Raw genomic sequence first — 8,747 nt, forward strand, 5'->3', positions numbered from 1 at the left:
TGAACAGAGTTCTGGAGTTGAAATCATAACACACTAATTTGCAGATGCATGTCATTTCATGTCCTGGAGCAAAAGACTATTGATTTGTAAAGAAAGGGTGAGTGATCGAATTCGTGTAAAATCTAACATACCCTAGCTAAGAAATATATCATATAGTGCAAAAGAAGTTATTTACTCTTGTAGACTTACTAAATCATCAACTATAAAACACAAAACTTTTGGTTTAAGAAAGAAAGGAGCTTGCACGTTTTTTTTTTTAATCTCTATCTCTCTTGGATATGAATACTAGCAAAATATAACTTCCAATGGAAAAGGTGAAGATGTAAATAGTGATAATTACAAGTAATCTGATCAAAAAACGTTCAACAGTTCTGCTTGGGATCTTAATCTCAACTACATAAGAATCAATACTGATGTACTCATGGTCTCAAGGATCATATATATGAAACTGCATACGCAGCTTACGAATTAGAATTTAACATACACCATTCAGACTAATTAAATCATCTTGAGACTCTGTACAATCGATCAACCATCTTTAATATAAACAAATTTCCTTTGTCTCCTCTAGATACCCTACAAAAGCCCCCAAAAAAAAAAAAAAAAAAAAAAAAAAAAAAAAAAATCTTTCATGAGTGACATATTTATCAATAGAGAAGCTCTTTTAATTCACTTGATTTTAAACTAATCATATCAGTCAAAAGTAAAAAAATGCAGAAATTCCTCAACATTAAGTCATGAAAATGAAGCATATTTAATGAGAGGTGTTTATTTGCCTTGTTTAATCATCAGTTAGAGGTAGCTAGCTTCCATACGAATTTGCTACGAAACTTGACAGTGAGCTAGTACCGACATTGCGCACATTCTTACTTCTTTTTCAGATAGATCAGTACATAAAGTCACATTGTTGCATCCCATGATAACATACGCTTGAACAAAACTTACCGCAAATCCTCATCCAAGTAAGTAATATCCAGAGAGCCATACTGAGTTCTTTCTGGTGCCTTCACAGGTATCTACAAAAGTGAAGCTGCGCTAGCTATAAACACACTTTATGGTAAATATTGTACATCAACTAATCATCATAAAGGCACAAATTTATCCTAATAACTAATATGAATTGAAGTAATTCATAATATGGAATTAGTACTCATGATAATGAACTTCTCGTACAAGTATTACTCTAGTCAATTTTATTTGATTATCATCATACAATCAATTATAAATTGTAGTAAAAGAAAATTACCAGTCCCAGTACTCTAAATAATCTAATTTCACAGCCACTTTTCTTGAATTTATCGGCAAGAGATCTGCTGTTACCTGAAAATTATCCAATGTAAACACAATGGTTGAAATTACTAAGGCAGAAATATCTAAACAGAAGCACTTCATGATCACTAGCCAATTCTAAGTAAATTTCGACAAAAATGAGCTTAAGGACAGTAAACATGATGATATTGCAGGCTACATATTATGCAAGAATTATGTAATTAATAGCAACATTATTGAGTAAAGTATGCTTGTTACAATGTCAACAAGAATCCAATCAATTTAACCTGGTTAAAGAATGGCCAAGTCTCCATATTTTGGGCTCGAAGAGTGTCCAGATTAATGGCTTGGTAGTTAACCCTTGACCTAAAGAACTTAGGTCTCTGTCAAAAAAGCAAACAATCCTAGATATAATTTTTCATCATTGCCTTTAAAACCAAACTTGCAGAATTTATCAAGAAAGATTTAACAGAATAGAATAAGCCAATATATTACCTCATTTAATTTTGTAAAAGTGCTTTAGAGGTTGTGTAAATGAGCTCCCACTTACCATTCAGTAAATCAGACTTTAGTGGCTTTTTTGTTGGATTTACTGCTTCTAGCTTCCGCGTAAGCTTATAAAGACAAAATGTTAACGTATAATTAGAGAAAAACTACGAATAACTTACCAATCCTTACAGTTTCTTCAGCAAGACTTTCTTAATCAACTACTACAATTCACATTTGTCATTGCAAACCAATGAGGTCTTGTCCTAGTGGTAAGACTACTGAGGGTCCATGTACTATATAGGTAATAGGCTCGAATCTCCCATCCATTAGTTATAATTTGTAATGCCCTTATGACTCATTCAGACCAAAAACATGTGCCGTATTCCATCATTTATAATTTGTAATGCCTTTGTGACTCATTTGGACCAAAAACATTTGCCATATTCCATCATTTATACGTAGTAAATTTGTAATGTCCTTGTGACTCATTCGGACCAAATTAAAAACATTTTCCATATCAATTCAAAGACGTCGAAACTGAGCAAACAAGAGAGAAAACCAACCAACCTGATCAATCCTCTGCTGGTCCTCAGGGGTGGCATCAGCTCCCATATCAAGAGGCTCAATAGCCATAAGAAGCTCCTCCTTTAATTTTAAAGCGTTGGGATCTTTTCTGCTGGTAAAAAAAACCAGGAAAAAAGGATACTTTTGTTCTGGTACTTGTTCTGCTGCATTTTTAGCAGGAAGTGGATTATGTGAGAGATGTTTGAAGGTGGGTTTGCTTGGAAAACGAAGTTTTGGCGAGGAAAAAGGAAGAAATAAGGGACATTTTGTGACAGGATCATTTGTAAGTACAAGTATTTTGGAGAGAGAATTAGAACATGAGGCCATACTGATACTGATACTGATATTGGTTTCAAATGCAATGGTTGTAAACGTAGCCTTGTCGTGAAATAAGTAACAGTTCTTCTAGATTATTAAGGAAATAAGTAGTACAAGTACTTGTTACAAAAGGGGGCAAAGTTAGATATAAAAGAATACCAAGTACTTGGTATATGATAATGTTTTGACTAATTAAAAAGGAGATACTAGTTAATCATTAACAAAGCAAAGCTTTCATGAGTGATGTTTTTGACTATAAAAAGGAGGCAGTAGTCTCCCATGTGTGATGTTCGGTGACCTTTATGAGATAGTGAGATCCTTATGGATGCTTTTTGTGATGCTATTCATGATTGTATTGCAGAATGGGATTTGGGGGTATTATTTCCAAGTTAAAAGAGTGATGATTTCCAGCAAAGTATGGATCACGTTTTTACAACACACCACAGATTCATGCACACTGCCGCATAATTTTAAAGTTCGAGACCGTGAACTCTATTAAATCTTAACTCAAAGGCTATCCATAAGACTATAACATGAAGGGGCAGAAGGGCCAAGCCAACCTAGCTATTCATAAAAAGCTAAAACATATCCTGATGATGATATGAGGTCAAAGATGTTTATAGATAAATGCACAAGTCATCAAACTAAAAGAAGTAAAGAAGCACATAGAATGATATGTGGTCATCATACATGGATTATAACCGATAAGAAATCACTTAAATAATTACATAATATGGCTAGAAAGATTAGCATCTAAAGACTACCAGAACTATTCCATTCAACCATAGTCTATGATAAGTGCTCCACCGCCAACAGAGCTTTTTCTTATAGAAATTGATTCAGTCAGCTACATTGCCTGTGGGCAAATCTCCATTTGATGAAGCTTGTCTACTTCCTCTTTCAAAGTCGACTTGCACACTTTGCAAGAAAATAAGTTGCAGATGTAGAGAACAAAGTGAAACCTAAAGCTCAGAACAGTAAGACACAGAGCAACATATAGCTAAAAGTTCTTAATAAGCTAAAACATTCGGTAGTATTATAAAATCTAGAAGTAGCCCTATGTTGAATTTTCTTTTATGTCAGTCATTTACCACGACAAGCCCTTAATAGATGAACAATAAATTAAACGAGTAATGTATGTGAACAAGTGAGATAACAAGAACAGCTTGAAGAATGTCAAACATACTGCACAAGTGACAGATAGATAATGAAAATCATAATAGACAATTCCCTAATGCGTACTTCTTCAAAAACAAAAGAGCTTGAAGGTTTTAAATCTCTATGTTCCTCTCAGATATAAATAGCCTAATGACAGAAAATAACTTAGCAATAAAACAGCTATGTTTGGAGAGGAATTTTCCCATATTATAGGGTATTTCTTTCATTCATTCTGCCCTTCTCACAAGGCTTCCTTCCAATATATATGGACTCACTGTCCTTACAAAACATGACAACTGTCCACTAGAATCATCCTAGGGAACTACAGACAAAAGATGCTATCACATGACAGCTTACAGAACAAAAAGACAAAATAAGAAAAAAGCAGGAAATCAGCAGCAGCACACACATACATCAGCTGCAGCACACACACACAGGCACCACCTTCTGCTTCAATATAGCAAAATACTTCCAAGTTGTTCCAACGATAAGGTGAAGGTGTGAATAGTGATAAACCCAGTAATTCACAAATTCTCAATACTATAAAATTTCAGTGATTTAGAACCAAAATCCCTGTCTTTTTACTATAAAGTCAGACAAACTTAAAGCAGAAATTCTCAATAAATTATAAACTCCACTTCCATTAAATCAAAACATATATTCTGAAGCCATAAAAGCAACAACAGCTAGCGATATGCAAGAGGGACGCTAGAAGACTACATCATGTGGGCTAAAACATGACAATGCACAAATCAACATCCTAAAGCATGAACATTACTTAAATATCTTACATCCTAGAATAAATTAAGCACAGTAAAGAAGCACATCTCATGCAGATAGCTAAAAAAGACTACAAACTGTGGAAACAGTCATGTCAAGCAAAAGCAAAGAAGTCAAATATTCGGACAGGCAGATTAAACATAGAATTCATAAGCACTTAGACTGGTTCGATAACTTGAATAAAAAACACCAATCTAAATAAGGCCAAAAAAATTCTTAAACTTGATACAAGCAAATGAGTTCAAATTGCCAAAATAGAGTACACAACACACCTGTTTAGGTTCTCCATTTTGACCCTCAATCGTAGTTGAAATTATGTCCAGCGACAGCACCTTTGCCATCTACTATTGTTGAAGCCAGCACCATTGCTATTATATGCACTTCTGTTCTGCATCATCTGTCACTCACTACAAGATGGTTTATCTATTACCTTTCTTGCAGTATTGTCACAGTTTACAACAAGCAATAACCACTAAGAGTTGAAGGAAATGTATTTATTCCTGAATTGAGCTCTTGAGAATAAAACTCTACAGTTGAGTGTTCCATGCAAATTCATACGAATTACTACATAAAAAGTAATCTGATCAAATAATGCTCAACAGTTCAGGTTGGGATCTTGATCTCAACTACATAAAAATCAAAACTGATGTACACATGGTCTCGAGGATCACATGAAATTGCAATTTGTGTTAGGCAATTAACAGAAGCAGCTTACAAATTACAATTTGACATACACCTTTCAGAGTGTTTAAGCGCGTAATGCTAGCTTTAAGATATACAATTGTCTAAGGGACTTATTCATGTATAGTGTATACACACAGACTAATTATCTTGGGACTCTGTACAATCGATCAACCATTTTCAATATAAACAAATTTCCTTTGTCTCCTCTAGATACTCTGCAAAAGCCAAAAAAAAAAAAAAAAGCATCTTTTATGAGTGACATATCCATCAATAGAGCAGGTCTTTCAATTCACTTGATTATAAAACAAATCATATCAGTCCAAAGTAAATATATGCAGAAATTTCTCAACATCAAGTCATGAAAATGAAATAACTATAACTAATTAATTATTGATAGGTGTTTATTTGCCTTGTTTAATCAGTTAGAGGTAGCTAGCTTCCTACAGAGACTACAAAACTTGAGGGTCAGCTATCACTGACATGCATTTGTTGTTCCTCCTCTCGCGCACATTCTCACTTCTTTTTTCAGATAGATCAGTGCATATTGTCTCATTGTTGCATCCCATGATCACATACGCTGGGAAATTGATACGCTAATATAAATCCTGATGGAGCAGGCATGTCACTTCCATTAAAAAACCTTCTAATTATCTAAGTACTGCTTATTATGTATCAAAGAAATTTAGAATTCAATTAATAAAGAAGGTAAAACATAAATAGAATTTCTCAAGTCCCTAGGATTTCCAACTACATACTACTATGTATCAATGAAGAATACTGTTGATAGTTTGGACTGAAGATATCTCATTAGCTATTTAACTAACACTACTATGTAAATCAAGAGTGCCGTGTACTTTGTATATTCATTATTTTGACGTATGTGTCTGATCGGATAATCATTCTGAAAACAAAACTTACCGCAGATCCTCATCCAAGTAAGTAATATCCAGAGAGCCATACTGAGTTCTTTCTGGTGCCTTCACAGGTATCTACAAAAGTGAAGCCGCACTAGCTATAAACACACTTCATGGTAAATATTGTACATCAACTAATCATCATAAAGGCACAAATTTATCCTAATAACTAATATGAAGTAATTCATATATGGAAACTAGTACTCAGGATAATGGACTTCTCGTACAAGTATCACTCTAGTCAATTTTATTTACTTAAACATCATATAATCAAGTATAAATTATAGATTAAGAAGATTACCAGTCCCAGTATTTTGAAATAATCAAATTTCACAGCCACCTTTCTTGAATTTATTGGCAAGAGATCTGCTGTTACCTGAAAACTATCCAATGTAAAGTTGTAAACACAAGGATTCAAGGAAATTTAAACAGAAACGCTGAGCATCTGTTTAACAAGCATTTTTCATTCAGGAAGGCAAGAAATTAATTACTAAGTTACTACAACAATATCAAAAAGAATGTCCAAACAGAAGCACTTCATGATCACCAGCTAACTCTAAGTAAAGGTCGGCGAAAATGAGCTGAAGGACAGTAAACATGATGGCATTGCAGGCTACATATTATGCAAGAATTATGTACTTAATAGCTACATTACTGATTAAAGTATGCTTGTTTCAAAATGTCTACAAGAGTACAATCAACTTAACCTGGTTAAAGAATGGCCAAGTCTCCATATTTTGGGCTCGAAGAGTGTCCAGATTAATGGCTTGGTAATTAACCCTTGATCTTAAGAACTTAGGTCTCTGTCAAATAAAGCAAACAATCCTAAATATAATTGTTCATCGCTGCCTTTAAAACCAAACTTGCAAATTAATCAATTAGAAAGATTAAGGGCCTGTTCTGATTGACTGAACTGAGCTGAGCTGAATTGAACCGAACTAAATGTTTTATAAGAGAAGGAAATTAAGAACTAAACTGAAAATAATTTAAAGAGTATAGGCCTTAAAGAGAATAGAACAAGACAATATATTACCTCATTTTGTAAAATTGATTTAGAGGTTGTGTAAATGAGCTCCCATTTTCCATTCAGTAAATCAGACTTCAGTGGCTCTTTCGTTGGATTTACTGCTTCTAGCTTCCGCGTAAGCTTATAAAAACAAAAGGTTAAGGTATAATTAGAGAAAAATTATAAATAATTCATCAATCCTTACAGTTTCTTTAGCAAGATTTTCTTAATTAACTACTATTATCCACATTTGCCATTGCAAACCAATGAGGTCTTAGACTGAGGGTCCGTGTTAAAGATATGAGATAATCAATATTATCGAAGAACAGTATGTGTACGATATAGGTCATAGGTTCGAATCTCCCATCCATCATTTATAATTTGTAATGCCCTTGTGACTCATTCAAAGACGTCGAAACTGAGCAAACAAGAGAGAAAACCAACCAACCTGATCAATCCTCTGCTGGTCATCAGGGGTGGCATCAGCTCCCCTATCAAGAGGATCAATGGCCATAAGAAGCTCCTCCTTTAATTTTAAGGCTTTGGGATCATTTCTGTTGGTAAAAAAACCAGGAAAAAAGGATACTTTTGTTCTGATACTTGTTCTGCTGCACTTTTCAGCAGGAAGTGAGAGATGTTTGAAGGTGGGTTTGCTTGGAAAATGAAGATTTGATGAGGAAGAAGGAAGAAATAAGGGAAATTTTGTGATAGGATCATTTGCAAGTATAATTTTGGAGAGAGAATATGAAGATGAGGCCATACTGATATTGGTTTCAGAAGGTTGTAGGAGTAAAAAACTGATGGTGGGGATGTGTAACTTTCGCCGATAATAGCACTTTTTTTTCTTTTTTTTTTTCTTTTGGGGAGAGCCATATAAGGGTGGATTTTACGTTGTACCCACCCCACCCGTCCCACTTCGTACCCGCCTCATCCTAATCTCACACCCGCATCTATATATTTTTAAAAATAAAATTTTATACTATTTTATTAAAAAAAATGTAAAATAAAATAATAGATATAATAATTTGTAATACACTATTATTATAAGTAAAAAAGTGTGTAATATTAACAATAACTATTTTTTTGTAATCTATATTAATTATGTTGGATTGTGTATTGGAAGGTGGGGATGAGGCGAGTTTTATGTAGGGATTAAGTGGGGATGGATATACAAGTGGGGAGTGGCGTGGGGATGGTTTTGAAATTGTACCCGCCAAGGCGGGGATGTGGATGAAAATTTTAGGTGGGGATGGGGATGGGGATGGGAAGACCAACATTCGCTCCGTCCCGCCCCATTGATATCCCTAAAAGCAAATCTTTTCATGACACTTGTCACTACCATGTGAAAATTTTTCCTGCCTTTTTTGGTTTTTAATTTTAAGTAAATTATTTATACCTTTATGTATTTTCTTTCCAATTTGACAATCATAATATAGACTCAAATGAAATATTTTTTTTAATATCTTTTATATACTTTATATTTTGTACGGAGTAATATTATTGTCAAAATTATTTAATAACCGTGAATTGCACGGGATTTTAACCTAATAAAAAGATATTTGGGA

The 8,747-nt window shown here is 33.9% G+C and overlaps 1 protein-coding gene and 1 pseudogene across 3 annotated transcripts; both read right to left on the bottom strand.

Moving 5' to 3' along the window:
- Positions 1–421: 421 nt before the first annotated feature.
- On the bottom strand, positions 422–2,650 carry LOC145587430 (putative plastid-lipid-associated protein 4, chloroplastic; annotated as a pseudogene). Its single transcript, XR_014101262.1, has 6 exons — positions 2,326–2,650; positions 1,765–1,883; positions 1,557–1,650; positions 1,259–1,320; positions 946–1,035; positions 422–576 (listed from the first exon to the last, which is right to left on the bottom strand). The product of XR_014101262.1 is annotated as a putative plastid-lipid-associated protein 4, chloroplastic (transcript).
- Positions 2,651–5,180: 2,530 nt separating this feature from the next.
- LOC145587432 (putative plastid-lipid-associated protein 4, chloroplastic) lies at positions 5,181–8,016 on the bottom strand. Of its 2 annotated transcripts, XM_081644168.1 has the most exons (6): positions 7,631–8,016; positions 7,210–7,323; positions 6,884–6,979; positions 6,478–6,552; positions 6,181–6,251; positions 5,181–5,477 (listed from the first exon to the last, which is right to left on the bottom strand). In XM_081644168.1, exons 1-6 carry the CDS (start codon positions 7,940–7,942, stop codon positions 5,405–5,407), a joined length of 741 nt encoding a protein of 246 aa, XP_081500294.1. In that variant the 5' UTR covers positions 7,943–8,016; the 3' UTR covers positions 5,181–5,404. The 2 variants fall into 2 exon arrangements, with proteins under 2 accessions (XP_081500294.1, XP_081500295.1); XM_081644169.1 differs by lacking the exon at positions 6,884–6,979.
- Positions 8,017–8,747: the final 731 nt, after the last annotated feature.

This window comes from Chenopodium album, chromosome 17, assembly GCF_948465745.1.
Source record: "Chenopodium album chromosome 17, dcCheAlbu1.1, whole genome shotgun sequence".
Lineage (NCBI taxonomy): Eukaryota > Viridiplantae > Streptophyta > Magnoliopsida > Caryophyllales > Amaranthaceae > Chenopodium > Chenopodium album.

Bases quoted from the DNA above. Each gene is read 5' to 3' on its own strand.
- LOC145587432 (XM_081644168.1), bottom strand. From the start codon at position 7,942: ATGGCCTCATCTTCATATTCTCTCTCCAAAATTATACTTGCAAATGAT. The intron at 6,553-6,883 runs GTTAAGTTGATT...GATAGTTTTCAG, and splicing joins CTTGGCCATTCTTTAACCAG to GTAACAGCAGATCTCTTGCC. The intron at 6,252-6,477 runs GTAATCTTCTTA...TCACTTTTGTAG, and splicing joins ATTTCAAAATACTGGGACTG to ATACCTGTGAAGGCACCAGA.